Source organism: Sparus aurata, chromosome 8 (genome assembly GCF_900880675.1).
Source record: "Sparus aurata chromosome 8, fSpaAur1.1, whole genome shotgun sequence".
In the NCBI taxonomy this organism is placed as follows: Eukaryota; Metazoa; Chordata; class Actinopteri; order Spariformes; family Sparidae; genus Sparus; species Sparus aurata.
The window spans coordinates 1,980,792-2,002,403 of record NC_044194.1 but is presented as its reverse complement, the minus strand read 5'-3'; the positions used below and the strand labels follow the sequence as shown (position 1 = coordinate 2,002,403).

Genomic DNA, 21,612 nt, shown 5'->3' with positions numbered 1-21,612 from the left:
TGTAAACAGGAAGTCATTGTCAACCCGTCAAAATTTCTTAAATTATTTATTTCAGACTAAATATTATTTTTCAAGGAAACGCATTACTTTTAATCTGCGCCCCTCTAAACGCCCTGTGGATGTATTATTTTTGAAAAAATATTGCTTTTAATAAGCATATTACATATTCAGCCTTTAATTTGATAACTTCAGTTACAAATGACTGTATCAGTGCCAAAGTAGAGCATTTTTAAAATAAGGATTTAGTCAACAATCAGATTTTTATTAAAAACAAAACAGTGATTCAGAAAATATGAATACTGGATACTTTAGAGTAGTACTTGTAAATATATGTATAAATTACTTTTCAGTGACCACAGATAAACAGATTAACACTTCAGCTCAACGGTTTCACTTTTACTCGATTGGGTACTTTTATTACGACACTGTCCACAACTCAAAGAAATTCAGTTTACTGTCATAAAGCAACCCAGAAATGTTCACAGTTACGAAGCTGGAATCAAAGAATTTCCACTTTCTTCCTTTAAAAAAATACTCATATTCATTTATTAGCAAAACAGTTTACAACTAATGGATGAGTCAATGCAGCTGCACTGGGAAACACATTCATTTTAGGCCTTCATCTAATTGACTTGGATAATTTTCTTCCTCTTAGTTGGTTTGGTTGCTTCATAAATGTTGTAATTGAACTCTGCAGGAGTCCAAAAGCTTGAAATGAGTTTATTAGTCTCTGGGTTTTGGTTAAATGCCTGAAATAAGGTCTGTGGTCAATACAAGATTAAATGGAAAGTTCAATCCGAAACCAAAAAATACATTTACTTCCTCCTACCTGTCATACTGTTCATTTATTTGAGCTGCAGGGTTTTGAGATATGAGCTGTAGAGATGTTTCCAGTTTCTCTAGCAGATTTGTCTATCAAATTGTTTTTAAAAACTCTTTTGAAACCAAAGCAGTGATCGAGCTGTGATGTGCTTCAGGGACAAGATTCTGTCCAACTCTGCATCTTTCTAACAAGGACAACACGACAATCACAGCCTCTACGCAGTGATGGGCCGTTTGTACAATTAATGGAGTCAAGAACGAGAACAGGAAGGCGGCCGCAGCCAGGAGGATCATACACAAATGTAGGGAAACGAACAGAACCAGGCTTTTTATCATCCAGAGTAATGGAGACACTGTTCATGGAAAAAGGAGTGGTGTCAATAAAGTTTAACAATTTGAGTCCTGCAGACAAAGTCCTATTCACCTCCGAGTGTCAGAATCAGGTTAATTAGTTATGAATGTTGACTCATTGCAGGAGTTTCTCTCAGTCTGTCATCTGCTGCTAGTTTGTGCAAAACATAGGTTTATATATAATCTTCTCAAAATGAGTCAGTGATGTTGTGATATTTCAGTGTTTCACTTCTGTGACATATTGAAATTTTTGCTCCCAAAAAATATGATATAATATGAATCACTAAAGACCAGCAACATGAATATACAAGTCAGTTATTCTATGATGTAAACAACTTTCCACAAGTCTGCATTTCTGACTTTGCAGAAGAAAATTACCCACAATCCATAGCAGTGTAACATTAAACACAGTGTCACCATGCAGTTGTTTTCTTATTCACTACCTGGCATTTTCTCCTGGTTCTCTGTTTTGCAAATAAACTATAAAACATTTCAGCCTCTAAAACTTAACTGAAACGTCCAAATGTTTCCAGCAGGACAACGAGGCTGTCGTCTGTTTAATCTGAGCTGCCTGGAGACGCACGCAACCTTAAAAACATACGTGGCGTCGAGCATCTCTGAGCTGTGAGGTCACAGACAGGTTGATAACTTATCAGCTGACCCGAATGAGAGGACGATAAAACTTTGTTTCGTTTTCAGAAAACAACTCAGTGACTTACACGCCTCACTGTTCACACGTGATTTACACCTGTAAAACTCAGATGAATACTCACTCAATACATATTTTCAGTGTTGATTGTTATATGTTGATATTCTTCTTAATTAATCGATTGTCTGTTTGATCTTTGAAATGTAGATCAGCGTTTCCTTCTGCCCAAGATGACGTTCTCAAATGCACAACCAGTGAAGTAATGTAACTAAGTGCATTCACCCAAGTCCTGTACTTGAGTACAATTTTGAGCTACTTGAGTATTTCCAAATATATTCATTTGATAACTTCAGTTACAAATAACTGTATCAGTGCCAAAGTAGAGCATTTATAAAATAAGGATTTAGTCACCAATCAGATTTGAAAATTATATGAAAATATGAATACTGGATACTTTAGAGTAGTACTTGTAAATATATGTATAAATTACTTTTCAGTGACCACAGATAAACAGATAAACACTTCAGCTCAACGGTTTCACTTTTACTCGATTGGGTACTTTTATTACGACACTGTCCACAACTCAAAGAAATTCAGTTTACTGTCATAAAGCAACCCAGAAATGTTCACAGTTACGAAGCTGGAATCAAAGAATTTCCACTTTCTTCCTTTAAAAAAATACTCATATTCATTTATTAGCTAAATAGTTTACAACTAATGGATGAGTCAATGCAGCTGCACTGGGAAACACATTCATTTTAGGCCTTCATCTAATTGACTTTGATAATTTTCTTCCTCTTAGTTGGTTTGGTTGCTTCATAAATGTTGTAATTGAACTCTGCAGGAGTCCAAAAGCTTGAAATGAGTTTATTAGTCTCTGGGTTTTGGTTAAATGCCTGAAATAAGGTCTGTGGTCAATACAAGATTAAATGGAAAGTTCAATCCGAAACCAAAAAATACATTTACTTCCTCCTACCTGTCATACTGTTCATTTATTTGAGCTGCAGGGTTTTGAGATATGAGCTGTAGAGATGTTTCCAGTTTCTCTAGCAGATTTCTCTATCAAATTGTTTTTAAAAACTCTTTGAAACCAAAGCAGTGATCGAGCTGTGATGTGCTTCAGGGACAAGATTCTGTCCAACTCTGCATCTTTCTAACAAGGACAACACGACAATCACAGCCTCTACGCAGTGATGGGCCGTTTGTACAATTAATGGAGTCAAGAACGAGAACAGGAAGGCAGCCACAGCCAGGAGGATCATACGGGAATGTAGGGAAACGAACAGAATCGGGCTTGTTTATGAGCAGAACGGCTGATGAGGGAATGAGATGCAGGTGAGGACGAGTAGATCAAGAAGACAGTTAAAGTCTGATTTATCTGAGTTGGATGTCATCAGTATATCATATTATATCATTCCGAATTACAGTTTTATTGCGTTATAAAGAAGGCTGCCAATTAACCTTCAACCGTCTGTATTTTGATAAATACAGTTTTTATTATCTCTGAGTTATGTAACTGTGGAGCTGCAAAGACCTGCAGAGGTTCTGTGGGTCTTTCAGCGGGTCTCCAACAGAAACCTGTTGATCTTTAGAGACCAACCTGTGCAGGACAGTGACTCTGTTTGTGTCTGACAGTTTAAAAATCTCAAAAGTTGTGAATCTGTGATGAGTCTGACCGGAGGACGATGGCCAGAGGAGGAGAGGAAGATAACTTATCAGCTCGACCTTCGTTACAGGATGATACATCTTTGTTTGATTTCATTTCACGCACACACCTGCATTCAGACAGACATCGTGCATTGTCGTCCAGTTTACCGTAAGTAATAATTTCTTCTCAATATATAAATTATCTTGGCTTCTTGTTAGAACATTTTTAGTTATAAAGAGGCCCAGTGGTACGACTGGGGTCTGGCATGGGAGCTGTGGGGCTATACCCACAACCAGTGATTACAGCGATTACCAGTGATTACCAGTGGAGACACCAAATGCTGCATCTCTCTCACATGGTGGTCTTTACGAGCAACATGGGACCTTGAATTGTGACATGGATTACTGTGGAAAGATGGGAAAAAATGAAGGAACTGATAAAGACAGACAGACAAAATCTCCTTTTGCATAACTGCGACTGTCGATATGATCAGTTTTATTGTGATTTTTCTGCCTTGTTATTTGTGACGAATATTGAGCGAGGTGATTTTTTGACTCAAAACTAGACGGTATTTTGCTTTCTTCACAACTCACTGATTTTTGTGACTTGCAAGTGTTTTGAATAAATTGTCAGACATCATATATGTATCTGATGTGATGGTTGTCTGGGTGTTTGTTCCTTCTGAAGGTTGGGCTCTGCACTGCACAGCTGATCAGCAGCTATGACCTTTGTTACCAGATATCAGAGGCTTAAAATGATCCTATCCATTTTGTTCCTTGCTAACTCCCTCCTTGTCTCTTCAGACCATCATGGATGTCATCATGCCCCTCCGGAGCTTCTACAACATGTTTGATACGATGAGGAACAATGGTCAGCAATGCCCCCACATCCTGAGCAGACTTGAAGCGCTGCAGGAGCTGGTGGCGTTCGTCCAAGAGAGGGAGTCAGGCCAACACTCTGAAGACGTGAGCAAAGCTTTGGAAAAACTTAACACCATCCTGGTGTCAGCGAAGGAGCTGCTCAACAGTTTCAGCAAGAAATATCCGGTGACTCAGATGGTTAAAGCCAGCAACTACAAATTAGAGTTCGAAACACTGAACAAAAGTCTCACTGATGCCTTTGTGACTCTCTCCGGGGCTCTGCATGTCCACCAGGAGAAGAAGCTGGAAGAGCAGGGGAACAAACTGGCCGAACAGGAGAGGAAGCTGAACGATCAGAAGAACAAACTGGCTGAACAGGAGAGGAAGCTGGACGAGCAGGAAGACAAGCTGGCAGAGCAGGAGGACATACTGCAAAGAGTGGAATCAAAGTTAGCGTATGAAACTAGAGCGTACTACTGTGTTCTGCAGTAAAAGAGGAGCAGAGTCTTTGTCTATGGCATGCTGCCAAAGCCTGATGGGAGGAGTGGGGTTGGGTTCAGCACAGACGCTGGTTAAATCAGATAACAGACACAGACAGCTTCATGCTGTGTGTTAAATCCAACAGTAATAATCAACGTCTCTGTCGAGATGCAGATTGTTTTGCAAAATAAAAGTTAAACAGAATCACAGAAATGCCTAACTGTTTGCACATAAATTGTACCTTTATAACCCAGGAAACAATTAAATATTTACAGATCGTTATCCTTAAACCGACTCTCTTTGTTATCATGACCGAATAACCTGAATAAACAAACTGATCTTAAAAGACAACACAATTTATACTGTTTTACTTTGTTTATATGTGGCGGACCCTGCCACCTTTCTACTGTATTTTCTGTAAAGTGTAGCATTGTTTCTTTCAACATAAATAAGAACATGGGATTTTGTGTAGTTACGTATCAAGAGCAGGTCCTCATGCGTCAGCAGGCTGCAGTTTGCCATGAGCTCCACTAGAGGGCGTTCTCACACCTCACTTCATTTCTACTAACAAGGAGCAACTGGTTTGGTTCACATCAGCTGATCAGACCTTCAATAACACGACATTATGTCACTGTAAGAAGGAGGGATGCAACATGTTGGAGCTCAATGTGATTAACCTGTAGAACTCCCTGCTCAGGTGGGTGTCATATTACACGACACACCATAAAAGGGCATGCTAATCACGTAGCAACATAGTCATGCAGCATACCCACTCAACAGGAAGAAGCACATCATAACAATCTCTTCCCGAAAACCAAACCCAATTGCAATAATCAGAAACGAAAGCAGAAGCAACAACAACTGAGCCGGCTCACAAAGCTGCACAATCCAGACACAATATGCTGTATATCAGCTGAGACGCTACAGATTTAAGGACAACACAGTTGTGTTTAGACGGACTGAATGTTTGTAGTGAAATGTAAGAAAATAAAAAAGTTTCCTGGCTGTAACACAAAGAATCTAAAATGATACAGATGGTGCGAAAATGTGCTAAAGTGGCTAATTTTGGGATTTGTCCTAAATATGTCTCTAATAAAACGTCTGTAACTTTGCTCTGCTGCATTTGATCAGCATCAGTCCCGACAGAAGAAGCGTTGAGATGTCACTCTGAAATTTTAAATCAAACATTTTGTTAATGCTGTGTTCTAACTTTGTTTTAATCTGACCCAGTGGGATCCGAACTGATGTTCACACCTCTGCAGACATTTCCAGCAGTTGCTAAACTTGAATATGTCACCAAACTTTCACATATTGTATCTTTAAGTCACCAGAGAAACAAATGGAGTTTACAACTCTCTCTCCGGCCCTCCCTTACATGTCACACTTGATCATCACTTCTTGCACTGTGTTCACATTGTTTTATTGAAAATAAGAATTGTTAACTACATAATTTCTCACAGAGGCAACTGGTGCTCGCACTGGAGCAACAGTCCTTAGGACAGGTCTGAAGGTCGGCTGGGAGACAAAGGTGGTGGAGACCGGCATGGAGACAGGCATGGGGGCAAAGGCTCCGGGTACAGGCATTGGAGCTGTGGGGCTATACATGGAGGGCATGGGAGCTGTGGGGCTATACATGGAGGGCATGGGAGCTGTGGGGCTATACATGGAGGACATGGGAGCTGTGGGGCTATACATGGAGGGCATGGGAGCTGTGGGGCTATACATGGAGGGCATGGGAGCTGTGGGGCTATACATGGAGGGCATGGGAGCTGTGGGGCTATACATGGAGGGCATGGGAGCTGTGGGGCTATACATGGAGGACATGGGAGCTGTGGGGCTATACATGGAGGGCATGGGAGCTGTGGGGCTATACATGGAGGACATGTTGTTGGGGTCTGGCATGGGAGCTGTGGGGCTATACATGGAGGACATGGTGCCGGGGTCTGGCATGGGAGCTGTGGGGCTATACATGGAGGACATGTTGTTGGGGTCTGGCATGGGAGCTGTGGGGCTATACATGGAGGACATGTTGTTGGGGTCTGGCATGGGAGCTGTGGGGCTATACATGGAGGACATGGTGTTGGGGTCTGGCATGGGAGCTGTGGGGCTATACATGGAGGACATGTTGTTGGGGTCTGGCATGGGAGCTGTGGGGCTATACATGGAGGGCATGGTGTTGGGGTCTGGCATGGGAGTTGTGGGGCTGGTGCAGCTGGCTTGTCCACTGTAATATTCTTCTTCCTGTCTCCTTCCTGTTACAGTTTCATACACCTTGTGCAGCACATTCCCGTGCTCCACCTGTAGCGCCCCAGACAGGATCTGGAAGTTATCAGACAGTCTTTCGTTTATCTTGTTGAATTTGTCTTCATGGGCAGAACCCTTTAGGAAGCCCATTACAGCTTTAGTTTGAGAAAACCTCACGATCAGCTGCTTGGCAGCAGCCAGACTGTCACAGAGCTCCTTCAGAGCGTTCACCACGTTGACGGAGATTTGACCAGGCCCCCTTTGTTCGATGGTGAGAACCAGGTCCTGTAGGGCTTTAACTCTCTTGGCGACTCGCTCGCAACGCTCCTTGTTGGCCTTTGCATTCTGAACCATCGCAATGATGGCCGTGCACATGGATAAGACACATTCTACTGGACCCAAGGCATCTCCTACTTGACCCATGACATTGAGCACATCCATGATGATAGCTGTAGAAACAGAGAGGCAGTTAGGTGGTGCCACAATGAAGTGAACCCAACGGGGCTGAATTAACAAAAACATTTCAATTTAAAGCATTTCTTCAAGAGTCAGTAATGTGGAGCCAAGTCTCCACATAAAGATGATCACACTGCCTGAGTTTTCAAATGATCAAGTCTCAAGTCAAATCTTTAAGATGACATGACAAAGTCAAAAGATAAGAGTGGCTGTGAACACACGCTCTATGTAGCATGAATAGCAGTTAAATATGTGGATATTCAAGTTGAAAATGAACAAAACATTTGCATTTACTGCAAAGCTTCATGGCTCATCTTCACGAAGATAAAAAAGAAAACTATGTTGGGTTATTTATTTATTTTCTAGCCTACAGACGTGGTCAGTGCTGACGGTTACTAGCATGATATTGCTCATTTCAGAACAGTTGATTGGTTGTTTGTAGTAACACCCAGAAATCTAAATCTCCTGTTTCTCTTTTGTTATTTCTGCATGATTAAACTTTAACTGTGCTGATGGAAGCTGCATCTGCTCAAAGACAATAGGCTTGAGCTCATTACAGTGTGACATGTAAACATTAATGGCGTCCATCCTCCTTAGCTGGGCTGTAGCATAGTGTGGTTTCTGGGCTTCCGTTCCTTACGTGTCGGCGTGTAGTTTGATCATAAAAGGAGTCTGCAGAGTCAAGGCGGGTGGCATGAAGAAGCAATCTTTATTGAAACAAAATCTAGCACCTTGAGTCCTGATCAGAAGCGGCCGCATTCTGATATTGTCAAATCTGTGGACAAAACAATGCCAAAATGCTCTGCCCTCTGCTCCCTCAAAACCTCAGCTTCTTCTCTTAGGAGGTTTTCCAAGTGCCACCCCCTGTTTCTTTCCCTGCACTGGCCTTTAGAGCCCCTTTCCCAGTAAACACCCACTTTCTTCTAATTGGTCTTCTCCCCTAACTCATCTGACCTGGCTGCGGTCAACTGTAGGTCTTGTCCCCAAAATGACCGAGATGGGTTCCCCATCCCTCTATGGGAACATAAACGTTTGGGCATCTCCCACCATTTGGTGGGGGCCAACTTCAGGTTTTAGTACTTTATGATGGCCTGCTGTCTGCTAACCTTTAGCCTTCACCAGTTGAAAAACTACTTTAGGACCCCTGGAGCTGTGAGCCTCACTCTGTCTGCACTCTTTAACTCATATGAGGAGAAATAATTAGTCATCATTTAATCTACATCTACATCAAGAAGTAAATTCAAAAATCAGAATGTGTTGCCATCCAGACACCTCAATAGCTAGCTTTGTTAACTAGCCTCTCATCCATCAGCACATCCACGCTTCAGTCTGCTTTCTGGGTGTAGCTGGGTGGTTCGGTAGAAAGAAAATAGTTCCGACGTAAAACTGCTCACAACACAAGGCCTGTGGACCGGGATGCTTCAAGTCACAGTAGTCGATTTGCATTATGATGTTGTATGAATTATTCTGTTCTTTGTATCAATTTGAATGACACCATCAATTCTATGGAGAAAATGCATTTGTGAACATACAGCAGCTACGCCACAAGCCGTCGACAACAGCAAGGAGATGACAACAGATAGGAATTCTCCAGACCCTCTTATAAAATCTCTCAATTTGTATGTGTTGTTGAGTTTGGACGAACTTTATAAACCTTGTGTAAGATTATCCATGATAAATTCTAAATTATTTGGTCCCTCTTGTAAATTCGGCAAATGTTATACACAAATATAGAATGTATGTGCCTGTTTAACACAGCTGACAGAGACTCCAGTCCTCATTTTAGTTCATACACGTATGCTGCATGCTTTCTCTTAGGAGAGAATAATAGTAACACTGACTTCAATTGAAATGAAATCAATTTGTTTATTTTTAATTTCACTAATGATTAAAGGATTGCCTGCTAGAGCCTTGAATCAGCTTCAGATTAATTTAGAGCAAACAAACCCAGTTTCAATGTCCATTATCTTAAAAAAGTTGATTTGAAAATTTACTAAATGTAAATTTCCACAAAAAATCTTCCTCTTTTTAAGCAAAATCAACCTTTTAAAAACTAGCTGGGTTAAATGAAAGGGATGTCATCAAGCTAAAGAGTATTTGTTGCCATTGAAAAGACATTTTGTAGATTTTCACTTCAGACATTCAGTTGATGATTAAAAAACCTTGAGAGATTATTTACCTGTTGACCGGCGCTCGGATCCAAGCAGGCCAGAGAGTTAATCCCATAAACTAAGTACTTATGTGCAAACAAACGTCTTCCCTGTTCTTCTCAGGTGTTTCATATGAAACATCCGTGGCATCTATGATGGTGTGCCATCACAGCGCCGCAGGAAAACAATATTTTTTTGTTAAACCTGCTTGTCCTGTTTGAGTTTTTAAGAGCTACAATCCATTGGCACCAATCATGTAGGTCGTTATGAGCTCTGGCATGCGTGTAAAGTGAGAAGTCACGGGGAAAGTACACTGAGAGGTTTCGATATCATGACAACAGGAGACAGCACACAGAGTGATCATGTGGATCATCGTCACCACCTGAAACTATGGATTGTATGATTTATGAAAGCCTGTAAATGAAGTCAGTGACAGCACTCACAGAATCGTTAGACTCCCTATCCTCACTGTGAGTCCTGATCATGATGCAGAATGAGTTCGCCATAACTACACTTCAATGAATAAATAGTGTTCACCTATCCACCTGCCATTTTCAAATGATATCCCGGGCTGAGGGATAGTCGAGAAAGACCTTTAGGGGCTCTGTACATTGAAGATAAATTAGACGCAGATACATATTCAGAGTTTAACAGTGAACTAAAAATGCATTACTCCATGTTTTTAACTTTCTGGTCCTGCAGGCCTGTAAGTTTTGATCATTCAACAGCTCAGACAGGCGGCCTGAAGAGCAGCTACGAAATGGGGCATTGATGGTAAAGTTGTACATACTAAAATAAACAGCTACTTTTTTGTCACATTTAGCAACAACCATGATTAAAAAACATACCTGAATTTTAAACTGTTACTTATACCAGATTTACAGCAATATTTCTCTTGGAAAAATATCATGTAAATGTAAATCTAAATAAAAAATCTATATCTAAATGTTAAATATTAAATCCATATGTAAAATGTTGCATTTAAATACAAATGTTAAATGTAACTATAACTCTTTAATCTAGAAGTTAAATCTAATGTAAAATATTAAATTTAAATGTTAAATTTAAATGTAAATGTTAAATGTTAAATCTAAATGTTAAATTTAAATATAAATGTTAAATATTAAATTTAAATGTTAAATCTAAATTTAAATGTTAAATTTAAATGTAAATGTTAAATGTTAAATCTAAATGTTAAATTTAAATGTTAAATCTAAATTAAAATGTTAAATTTGAATATAAATGTTAAATCTAAATGTAAAATTTGAATGTTAAATATAAATAGAAATGTTGAATATTAATATAAATGTTAAATCTAAATCTTAAATCAAAAAGTCAAATCTAAATGTTAAATCTAAATCTAAATGTTAAATTTAAATGTCACGGGTGAAACTTAATAATTAGCTAATATGCAAATTCACGCTGCCTTTAACATTTAGATTTAAAATTTAACATTTAGATATAACATTTTTATTTGGATTTACATTTACATTATATTTTTTACAAGAAAAGTAACAATCACAAAGTTCACAAATATTGCTGTAAATCTGGTCAAAAGTAATATATTAATATTCACATATGTTTTTTAAATGTGGCAAAAACTTGCTGCTCATTTTAGCACGTGCATCTTTACAATCAGAGCCTATACTACAATGCTCAGATCAGAGCTTTAACATTGTGTCTGTTTGTTTCATTCTTACTCTATTGACGGTGATATGTTGTGGTTTCCTTCTTGTGACAAAGGTACTTATTGTAAGTCGCTTTGGACAAAACATCTGCTAAATGCCCTGAATGTACTTGTAACCCTTGTGACCTTTATGACCCTAAAATCTTAAGGACTAAACTGTGTAAAAAGTATTTGCAACTAGCTCCTCGTGACAGCTTGACAAGACAGCTGCGAAGTGACTGATCACTGTTCAGACCAGTACTGTAAGCATGAACAGCTGGATATGTTTATCTGGACATTTCCCAGCTGTTTGTAGCATCACAAACTAACTAACTAAAGTGATTTAGTGCCTAAAACTAACCAGACGAAAAAATCAAGTGCTGTCACGACATCACCTGGAAACTGAACCAATAAAAATATGTAGTTTAAACATGAAGAATAGTTCTGGCTAACAGGTTGATTAAAATGCAAGACTTTTACTTGTAATAGATTTCTAATTGTGGTATTGTTCCTTCATCATTAAAATGCGTAATGATGTAAAATGAGATCAATAAATCTTTGAGAAGACAAGTTGATTTTATTTTGGCATCATAAGATATAATTAAAAAATAGTCCCAACAGAAGCTTGGACCTGTCTGGGAGAGAACCCAGCTGATCAGCCTTTTTAAAGACACCCAGCTTGACCAGGCTGCTGAATGTTTTTTACATTGATCTATTTATTTTCCTAAACATTCCCAAATGACGATCACCTTTCAATGATAATCAGGTGACCTGCTGTATTTAAGGATTAGCTGTTGGTTTGTACACACTAGCTTCAGATTGTGTGCAGCATCTTTATCTCATCCAAAAATGTATCAATAAAAATTTATATGAGAAAGTAGAAATCATGACATCATCTGTAGGTGTGGATGTTCTGCTCTCAGCATCGCGGCCTGCTGGAGTCTGTGCGGAAGAGTCTTTTGAGGACGAGAAGCTGCAGGTATCCTGACAGGACGATGATGAAGCTTTGGGCTGCCGACCACCAGGTGACGTAGTTGAGGTTGGACAGGAGGAGGTGGTGATCCTTCCCTTTCCTCATGCGGGCAAAGTTGTAATGACGCCACATGTGGAAGATCTGATTCTGGAGCCTCTGTACACTCTCCTGCACCAAACATGGAACATCGTAAAGTTTCATGTGATTTGCGTGTAACTGTGTCGTAGTGTGCAACAGATTGTCCATATGTGGAAATTCTAACAGCCAGTTATATATGAAAAAATGTAATTCTTCAGACATGTTCAAGATGTAACATCCAAACTGAACTAAAATAAAGAATAATGATAAAACATGTCATTCACATCTGAAAATGTAAATCATTATTTTCTTTTCAACTGTTAAGAACCACCACTTACTTACTTACTTTCTTTTATTTTCAAATGCTAAAAAAAATTTGGCGAAGCACATTTCATGCACAATGTTTTGTTTCTACTTATGGAATTTCATTTCCACATTTGAAAAACCTATAAACCACCTGTAAATGTTTGTCATCACATGCGAAAATGTTAAGACACATGTGGGAGTTCTGTCATAGGTGAAAAAAGCCACACTTGTAAAAAAGTCCCGTTCACATGTGACATAATTTTCTTTTCACCTTAGAATTTTGGTTCATATACGTATATAAATTTGTATTTGTATATTATGTGACATAATTATTTTTCATGTGATAAAATCTTGGTTGATATTTTAAAAATAGTCAATCACATGAAAATGTTAAATGAAAAATGTGTCTTTACACAAGAGAAATCCAAATTTAACATGACATTTTTGAAAAGGTAGACGAGATAGAGAGGTGAACTGTATATTCACAAAGTAATGAAGCATCTGAAGTAAGTCTGTCATTCCCAACATCAGTCTGTCACCTCATAACTTTCAGTAACACCACCAAAATCTGTGAGACTGGAAGCACAACAAATACCTCAATACCACCCAAAGTGCTGTTGAGGACTTTCTGTCCTTCCTCCAGCTCTCTCTGTGACTCTTCAAAGCCTTCGTAGATGACGCCAAAGTTCATAAAGACCCTGATGCCTCCAAACTGGTTGTTGTGGTTCCCAAAACACATCCTGTAAAAACCTTTTGGAAGGTGACCGCAGTTACCTCCAGACAATAAAAATATTTTTTGGATGCATAATCGATTGTGGTGTTTCTGACGGTCCTACCTGTCACCTCAGTCTGGAAGTTCATCTGTCCGACAGCCTGGTTCTTTGAAGCCATGAGAGAGCCGAGTGGTGAGCTGACTGTCACGAAGAGGCGCTGGTCATTGGCCATCCCTGTCGCCCACTGTACCTGTGGTCACACTCACATAGTTAAAAATCAGCAAGTCCCATGAATAGACTGTTGTGCATTTCCAAGCAACCTTCGTGGTAACAAACAAGGTATTTTTGAATAGAAGTCGGGACATTTTCCAGCTTTTTCATGTCAACAGAACCAGGTATTTTAAGCCAAACATCTGTTCCTAACCCTAACCAAGTGATTTGTGCCTATACCTAACAACAAACGTTTGAAATAGAAACTGTTCAGGTGAATCATAAAGAAAAGTCAAGTTTCAAGGCATCTGTGTTTTTGCAGAAACGAACATTGTGAACATTTATTCTGGCAGCTGGGTTTAAAACAGCTGGACACTGTTGGAACAATACCAACATTTATTCCACAGATTTGTTATGCCAAATTATTAACTATCAAATCAAGTTAATTATCCACATACAAAGAAAGGGGCCCACGTCTCAGCATATATACTGCTTACACAGGTCTGTATTTGTGTACAGGAGACCTTTGCACACACTTATCCACCAGCAAAGACCACAAGTCAAACCAGATCACCTTGAGAGCCAGTGTGATAAGCCTGATGTGGCAAAAAGGCACAAAAACATACCCAACTATGCATTCAAATAGACCATATATAGAAATATAAACAAATTTATCTTTGAAGACGAGATGAAACCTGATCCTAAAGGTGTAGTCTAAAGATTCTCACCAGGTACATCAGATAGAAGCTTCCACTCTGGTGGGCAAAGTGCCAGAAACACTCCACCCCTGCAGCAGGAACCTCGATGGCAAAGTCATATTTATCTGATCCCCTGAAAAACCCTGCATCCGCCTCATCGAAGGAAGGTTCAGACTTTCTGGCCCAGACGCACTGAGAGCTCAACACCAGGAGCAGAGCGTTCAGCAGCATGACAGCAGCTGGATGTGGAGGACGTGAAGGAGCCCGCTGCTTTCTGCTGTTGATTCTTAGATATCAACTGGAAAACAATCATTAACCACATCTGCAGTCAGTGTAACCCAACCACAATCACACACTGTAGTGACCAGACCTCCGTGGATAAAATCACAACAGAAAGTCTAAACTGATCCCATGAAACTCACTCTGCATGGTGTAATTTACTTAAAGGAGCAGTCTGTGGTTTTAAGGGGAAGAAATGTTAATGAGAAGAGAAACAAACTAACTAAACAATCAAACTCTCTTTGTTTTCATGACTGAATAAAATGGTTTATCAAACTGACCTTAAAAGACGACACAATTTGTACTGGATTACTTTGTTTATATGTGGCGGACCCTGCCACCTCTCTAGCTTCAGACAGTGTTCTGGGACCTTATTTTCCTCTGAAAGCAGTTTCTGACTTTGAATTTCTTCTTCAAAACTACATAATGACCTCCTTATGTTCACCTCTGACATGGTTTTTTGGAGACAAGACATCGAGGCAAACGTCTCCTGATTAAACAAATATAAATGACGGGAAACACAGAAGGATTTATTTGACAATCATAAAAATACAGATAACACTAGTTCACCTGAAGACAGCTGATGGTTACGTATATACATAAATAGAAAAGATAGAGACACACACAAGCAGAGGAAGACCACCGGAAAGTCTATGGAATATCAGCACAGTATTGGAAGAAGTATAACAGCGTCCTGTTTCTGACCTAATGAGAACAGGAAAAGCAACCATTGTCCAGTGTGTTGTTGTCAGTAAATATCATGCAGTCACACACTTCTGGTTTCATAATAAGGTTTTGGACGTCAAGCATTTTCCTTTGTTTTACGAGACAAGAGAGTTGTCGAACATCGGACATCTTAGAACAGATTCTGTGTTGAGAAAGTCATGGAGGGGTTGATGCTAACGAGAGACTGTTGGCCTATGAGGGACTTGATGACATCAGGAGACACTCTTGCATTCGTGGAGATGACGGTAGTGGAGAAACTAACGGGGGTCATGGTTCCTGGTAGAGGCATGGGAGCCATAATGTAACTGACAGGCGTGAGAGTCGTGGGGCTGTACATCTGCATGGGGGACATGATGCTGTGAGCAGGCGTGGCGGCTGTGGGGACGGACATTTGAATGGGCGCCATGATGCTCGAGAGAGATGATGGTGTTGGTGATGTGGATCGAGTTGGAGGTTGTTTTCGTCCTCTTACAGTTTTATACACTTTGTGCAGTACGTCCCCCTGCTCGATCAGTAGAGCCCCTGACAGGACCTGGAGGTTATCTGTCAGTCTGCTGTCCATGTCATTGAACCTGTCTTTAAGTCTGCCGGACATCACGAAGCCCACAAAGGCTTTGGTTTGGGAGAATTGCATGATGAGGGTCTGAGCAGAGTCCAGACTTCTGCAGAGCTCCATCAGAGCTTTGTACACAGAGGAAGAGATTCTGCTGCGGTCTCTTTGTCTGATGGTGAGAACCAGATCCTCCAGAACTTTGACTCTCTCTGCAATTTGTTGGCAGCGCTTCTTGTTGGCCTTTGCATCGTTGGCCATGTTGTAGATGGTCTTGCACACAGACAAGATCAAGTCTACGACACCCAGCACATCTCCTAGTTCCATGATGAGCTGTAGAGACAGAGACAGAAAACTGAAGTGAACTAAAGGAACAAACCCGACCTGAGCTGAAGTGAGTCCTGTGAACTGGACCTGAAGTGTGACAATCCTCTCTCTCATTGTCCTCATCTACCTTTTTGGTTTGGTTTTCCTATTTTATGAAGTACATAGCTTATAGTCAACTAACTGTACTTCTTTACATTAAACAGCTGCTAAAACTCATCAGCGACTTTGGTTCTTTTATCACTTTCCTCCATTTTCTCTCTGTTTTTCTGCCGTCTTTGAACTCTCATTTAGTCAAACACGTCTGTGCTACAAACGTTGTCGTATTTTCTAAAATGTTGCTGTGTTTTGACCCTCAGGGCCACCGTACTGAACTGATGGCTGTCATTTCCCAGAACAGAGAGTGAGTCAATCATGAATACTTCCCGTTAGTTGGCTTTTGTGTGAGAGCGGGTGGAGTTTTCAACAAAGACCAAAGTTATAATTAAGTCTATTATTATGTTGTTCTTTGTTTTAAACTCCTTTGGCCACATTTTTCTAACTTTTCTTCTCTTGTCCTACAAACAAGTGCACAAATAACAGCTAAAACCTGAGCTGATGTGTAAAAATGCTCAAAAACACATTGAAACACTTGATTTTGTATCAGAGAGGAACTTCTTACAAATTAAAAGTAGGGAAATTAGTTTTAACATCCTAACTGTGAAGCTGTCATTTAAATGTTAAATCTTCTTTTTGTCTTTAATTTATTTTAAGTATCTTTACTTAAGTACCGAAGATACTTATGGACGGTGACGACCCGATGTTAAATCTCAAAGCGTCAGAACGAGACAAAAAAAATCAACCTTCTTACAAGCCGGAGCTTTAAGTACAATTTTGATACACTCAACGTATTTGATTACTTTAGTTACTACTGTACTGTAGTTACTTTGCAGATTAAATGCTGCATGATCGCCGACGTAGAACATTTCTTAATTAGCAATCAGATAAAGGACTGATTCCAATTTCAGAAAAGTACACATGTAAATATATGTAACATTTACTTTTACTTGTCCTTTTAAAGCTTAAGTACATATGTATTGCCAGAAAATTACTTTTGCAACTTAAATACACTTCATAGTCAATACTTTTAGACTCTAAGTCAAGAACTATTTGTTTGAGTGACCAAAGTCATATTTTAAAACAAAACTTTTACTTTTATACGAGTGTAACTTATGATTACTTGTTAGGACACTGTCAGACACCGGTCCCTCTGTTACTGTCCAATGAAGAAAAAACAACAATAATAATAAAACACAACTGAATTATATACAAAATGTATCAATCGCCAGAAAGCCAGAAATTCAGCATTTCTTTCATCAAATAAAAACTGACACAAAATTAATTGAATAAAAGATTTGAATGGAGTTCTGTTAAAAATCTTTAAAATGTTGAAAGTATATTTACCTTGTCCAGCAGCTCGTCTGAATCAAAGAGTAAATGAAAGTGGCACCAGCTGAACTATCTTATCCACAAACGTAGTAACAACTTTTAATTGACTGTTGAACCTGCTCGTCCTGTTAATCACAACAGTTACCAGAAGCTCACAGTCAGAGCGGTTTGTTGGAACAGTGAGCTGAACCTGCGTCCACTCGTCTGCAGAACTTCCCTCGGTGCTGTCCAACAGGCCGCTGTAGGTTCTACCAGTCAGCGCTGCAGAAACAGACCAACAGACCTTTGGTTCCGATTTCGATACCGATATCAGGAAGAGAAAAGTTCCAATATCAATATATCGGCTGATATACACACAATATTTTTTAATTTTACTGTAGAGGTGACAGGAAGTAGAGAAGAAGAACAGGCTGCATTCAGAGGACGAGGAAACATAACTTTTATTCTTTTAATCAGCTCTCTGGTGAAGTTTGTTCATTTAGTATCCAACATTAGAAATCAACCGAAACAAAACAGGAAGAACAATCTGAAGTTAAAAAGTGTAAATTTGACAAAAAGAGCAAACAAACCAATTAATGCTGGATAAAGAAATCACACATATGTTGTTCTGTAGAGGAAGAAAGCGAGTTTTGTGTTGTTATTGTGTGTAAAGTATTACAACGCACACAAACACAACACCAGCATCCTCTGACAGATTCAGGTGTTTGAACACAGATCTGAGTCCGTCAGCAGCGCGGCTTCTCCGCCTCCGTGCACGTCTTGGTGATGAAGAGTCTTTTGAGGAAGAGGAGCTGCAGGTAGCCGGAGGTGACGATGAGGAGGCTGAGGACCGTTGACCACCAGGTGATGTACTTGGAGTTGGACAGCAGCAGGAAGTAGTCGGCGCTCTTCCTCATGCGGCCGAAAGTGTAGTAACGAAACATGTGGAAGACGGAGCTCGACACTCTGTGACTCGCATCCTGTGACAGAAAAACACACACGGATAAAAATACTACAATTATTAAACTAACAAATACTACAGTTACTTCTGACATACAGAATTAATAGTATCATCACTCCCTGCTGCTGTTACAGGTTAGAAAAGATTGTACAGTTACAGTTAATAACTAAATATTACAACAATTAATCTGACTTTTATGATTATTGCTACTACTCATACTGTTAATGTCATTCACATGATTGAGCGGTGCAGGGACGTCACTCTGGTTCCCTCCACAAGAAGCCTATGAGATTTTTTATTTTCTGATCCATCCAGGTTCTGATGATCCAGATACTCTCCACAGATGAACTCCACGCTGTGATGTTTAAACTATAAATTAACTGTGCAGCAGTAAGAAGCTAATGCTAGGCTACAAACAGACGACATCACGGACACATGACTGAAACGTCACCACCACTAAGAGTCTTACTGCACAATTACTATCCAGGTTTTCTATAAACTGATCAATGTACAAGTTGTAAAGTCAGAGTTAGAACAGTGTGTAACTAAAGTGGCCTGTGAAGACGGACTAGTGAGTAGATGAGTCTCCGTGTTCACTGTGAGGACGTTTAATGTCCCCGACAACCTCTGTAGACTCATTCAGACACTCGTTAGCAACCGCTAACTGTTTTTAACACATGAATTAATGATGACATTAATGATGAATAAAATGTGTAAATTTGTTCAGCCTGTGGAAACAAAAGTAACTACTTAAACTATTTGCCTACAAAATGTACCGAACATGGTACTTTTAAGGGTACAGACCAAATTACCTTGGTACAACCAGGTACAACCAGGTACACACACGTGTTAGCAACCGCTAACTGTTTTTAACACATGAAGAGCTTCAGAATTAAACTGTGGGACGTTTAATGAGGAATAAAACTTGTAAATATCTTCAGCCTGTGGAACTAAACTAAACTAAAATTAAACTATTTGCCTACAAAATGTAGTGAAGTGGAAATACAAGTACCTCAACATTGTACTTAAGTACATTTATATTTGTGTGTGTGTGTGTGTGTGTGTGTGTGTGTGTGTACCTCTATGACGGTCAGTGTGTTGTTCAGGTCTCTGCTGACTTCCTCCTTCTTCTTCTTCTCTTCCTCCTTGAGCTTGCCGGTGTCCTGGAAGCTGTCGTAGTAAACGCCGAAGCTGAGGAAGATCTGCATGCTGCCGAAGCGATTGTGGAAGTTACTCAAACACATCTGATGGAAACCTGGACGGACACACAAACGAGCGAGAGAGAGCGACTGAGCACACAGTTCACAACAACATGAGACCGGACAGCTTCATTCACAGGAAGTGAACGAGTAAAGGTGAAGCAGTGTTACAGACGGACACACACACACACACACACCTGTTTCCTCAGCCAAGAAGTTGATCTGACCCTTCGCGTCATCAACAGTCGACACTAACAGGCCGCTGGGAGCGTTGACGCTGACGGACAGGTGTCTGTCATTGGCCACACCTGTGACCCACTGGACCTGCAGACACACAACACAACTCAGTGGATTGTTTACATCCTCAACGTGCGGCCGAGCTCGTGGATTTACATTTTTCATATTTTGACCTTTTCCTTTAAAGTGTGATAAAACATGTTGTGATGTTAATCTACTGTAACAAAGAAATACTGGAGATTAAAACCACATTTTTGGGGGGCTTGAAAATCAAAGTAAACATGAAAACGTGCTCATGTCGACAGAAACGTGTCGAGGCCTCAGTGTGTTCCTTCTTACCATGAAGTTCAGGTAGAATCTCTCTCCACGGTGAGCAAAGTGCCAGAAACACTCCATCCCCGCAGCACGAAGCACCACGGAGAAGTCGTACTGGTCGGAGCCCCAGAACAGCTCCTGGTCCGACATGCCTGGATGGGGGTCCGTCATGGGCCCGCCGCCGACCCGACCCCAAAACACAAGGACAAGAAACAAGCAGGGACATGTGAACAACATGTCTGAACAAACTGAGAAATCTCCTCCAAATGAAAGGTGCAGGTGGAGCGTGAGGCAGCGCGGGGAGATCAGAAATGATTAACTGGAGCCAAACTGTGGCCTGAGTCAGTGGGAAAACTGGGAGGCCGTCACAGATGTTCACCTGCAGGTCTGAGGGAGGAGATAAAAGAAAGTCTGAACACAATCTCTTCCAATACAACACTGAACAGTTCAGACAGAAGTGAACACATGTGGAAATATAGTTTTCTTGGCAGCTACAATCAGGATTTAGGTTAAAAACATCCATCTGCACCTGAAATGATGTTGAATGTTCAGTTTTAATGCTGAAAATCAGGATGATCTTAGTCTTGGTGGAAGAGAGGAGGGCTGGATGTTAATGTCACCATGCCAACATGTTCACACTGACAACAGTAAAGAGACTTTTCCCTAACAGAAGGTTATAGATCCAGCTCGCTCTCTCAGCTGGATGGTTGTTGGATGGATGGAGAGATCTAAAGGTTGAGCTCCAGCTGTCTGCAGGAGGTCATGTCGTCCCCTCGTGTCCTTGTGTTGTTGGTTTGTCACAGAAACTACTGGACCAGTTTCACTGTACTTGGATGGAGGACGGGTCTCAGCACAGAACAGACAGCTCCGATGTTTGGATGTGGATCCAGGAAATGTTTTCTCACTTTCTTTAACATTGCAAGATTACTTTTTTTTAATGTTCTCAGAATGGATAAAGAATGGATGTCTGAGCGAGTACAATTTGATGTGGATCAAAACATCTGGATCTGGTGAATCTAAATGTTTTTAAAATATATATATATATATTTTCATAAGGGTACTGTTGGCGGAGGTATGCTCTCTACTGAGTCCCATTTTAGTTTATTTATCATCTGCTCTAGCTTTTCAACCCTTTTGCGCACAGATCATAATTACGATCCAAAACAATGATTAACTTCTGTGTTGAGCCGGATGACTGTTGTTAAGTTTCTGTTAGCGGACTCCATTTTTAAACTGATGTTAGCGACTGTTGCTCTCTGTTTTTCTCTCTTTTTGATGTAATAAAGTCACAATGATTCTGATTCTGAGTG

At 40.1% G+C, this 21,612-nt stretch overlaps 4 protein-coding genes across 4 annotated transcripts; all 4 read right to left on the bottom strand.

The window, feature by feature from the left end:
• Positions 1 to 6,216: 6,216 nt before the first annotated feature.
• Positions 6,217 to 9,763, bottom strand: LOC115587025 (DNA-directed RNA polymerase II subunit RPB1-like). The gene is made up of 2 exons (XM_030426574.1): positions 9,690 to 9,763; positions 6,217 to 7,503 (listed from the first exon to the last, which is right to left on the bottom strand). Exon 2 carries the CDS (start codon positions 7,493 to 7,495, stop codon positions 6,230 to 6,232), a length of 1,266 nt encoding a protein of 421 aa, XP_030282434.1. The 5' UTR covers positions 7,496 to 7,503; positions 9,690 to 9,763; the 3' UTR covers positions 6,217 to 6,229.
• Positions 9,764 to 11,925: 2,162 nt separating this feature from the next.
• On the bottom strand, positions 11,926 to 14,535 carry LOC115586547 (transmembrane emp24 domain-containing protein 6-like). Its single transcript, XM_030425693.1, has 4 exons — positions 14,335 to 14,535; positions 13,520 to 13,646; positions 13,279 to 13,433; positions 11,926 to 12,467 (listed from the first exon to the last, which is right to left on the bottom strand). Exons 1-4 carry the CDS (start codon positions 14,533 to 14,535, stop codon positions 12,246 to 12,248), a joined length of 705 nt encoding a protein of 234 aa, XP_030281553.1. The 3' UTR covers positions 11,926 to 12,245.
• A 557-nt stretch (positions 14,536 to 15,092) lies between these two features.
• LOC115587029 (uncharacterized) lies at positions 15,093 to 17,661 on the bottom strand. Its single transcript, XM_030426583.1, has 2 exons — positions 17,627 to 17,661; positions 15,093 to 16,192 (listed from the first exon to the last, which is right to left on the bottom strand). Exon 2 carries the CDS (start codon positions 16,184 to 16,186, stop codon positions 15,440 to 15,442), a length of 747 nt encoding a protein of 248 aa, XP_030282443.1. The 5' UTR covers positions 16,187 to 16,192; positions 17,627 to 17,661; the 3' UTR covers positions 15,093 to 15,439.
• A 365-nt stretch (positions 17,662 to 18,026) lies between these two features.
• Positions 18,027 to 21,193, bottom strand: tmed6 (transmembrane p24 trafficking protein 6). The gene is made up of 4 exons (XM_030425926.1): positions 20,327 to 21,193; positions 19,948 to 20,074; positions 19,631 to 19,806; positions 18,027 to 18,570 (listed from the first exon to the last, which is right to left on the bottom strand). Exons 1-4 carry the CDS (start codon positions 20,537 to 20,539, stop codon positions 18,337 to 18,339), a joined length of 750 nt encoding a protein of 249 aa, XP_030281786.1. The 5' UTR covers positions 20,540 to 21,193; the 3' UTR covers positions 18,027 to 18,336.
• Positions 21,194 to 21,612: the final 419 nt, after the last annotated feature.

Excerpts from the sequence above, each read along its gene's own strand:
- tmed6 (XM_030425926.1), bottom strand. The coding sequence starts at position 20,539 with ATGTTGTTCACATGTCCCTGCTTGTTTCTTGTCCTTGTGTTTTGGGGT. Across the intron at positions 19,807-19,947 it reads CTTCTTGGCTGAGGAAACAG|GTTTCCATCAGATGTGTTTG; the intron begins GTGTGTGTGTGT and ends GTGTCCGTCCAG. Across the intron at positions 18,571-19,630 it reads ACACACTGACCGTCATAGAG|GATGCGAGTCACAGAGTGTC; the intron begins GTACACACACAC and ends TTTCTGTCACAG.
- LOC115586547 (XM_030425693.1), bottom strand. The coding sequence starts at position 14,535 with ATGCTGCTGAACGCTCTGCTCCTGGTGTTGAGCTCTCAGTGCGTCTGG. Across the intron at positions 13,434-13,519 it reads CTTCCAGACTGAGGTGACAG|GTTTTTACAGGATGTGTTTT; the intron begins GTAGGACCGTCA and ends ACCTTCCAAAAG. Across the intron at positions 12,468-13,278 it reads GCACTTTGGGTGGTATTGAG|GAGAGTGTACAGAGGCTCCA; the intron begins GTATTTGTTGTG and ends TGTTTGGTGCAG.
- LOC115587025 (XM_030426574.1), bottom strand. The coding sequence starts at position 7,495 with ATGGATGTGCTCAATGTCATGGGTCAAGTAGGAGATGCCTTGGGTCCA.
- LOC115587029 (XM_030426583.1), bottom strand. The coding sequence starts at position 16,186 with ATGGAACTAGGAGATGTGCTGGGTGTCGTAGACTTGATCTTGTCTGTG.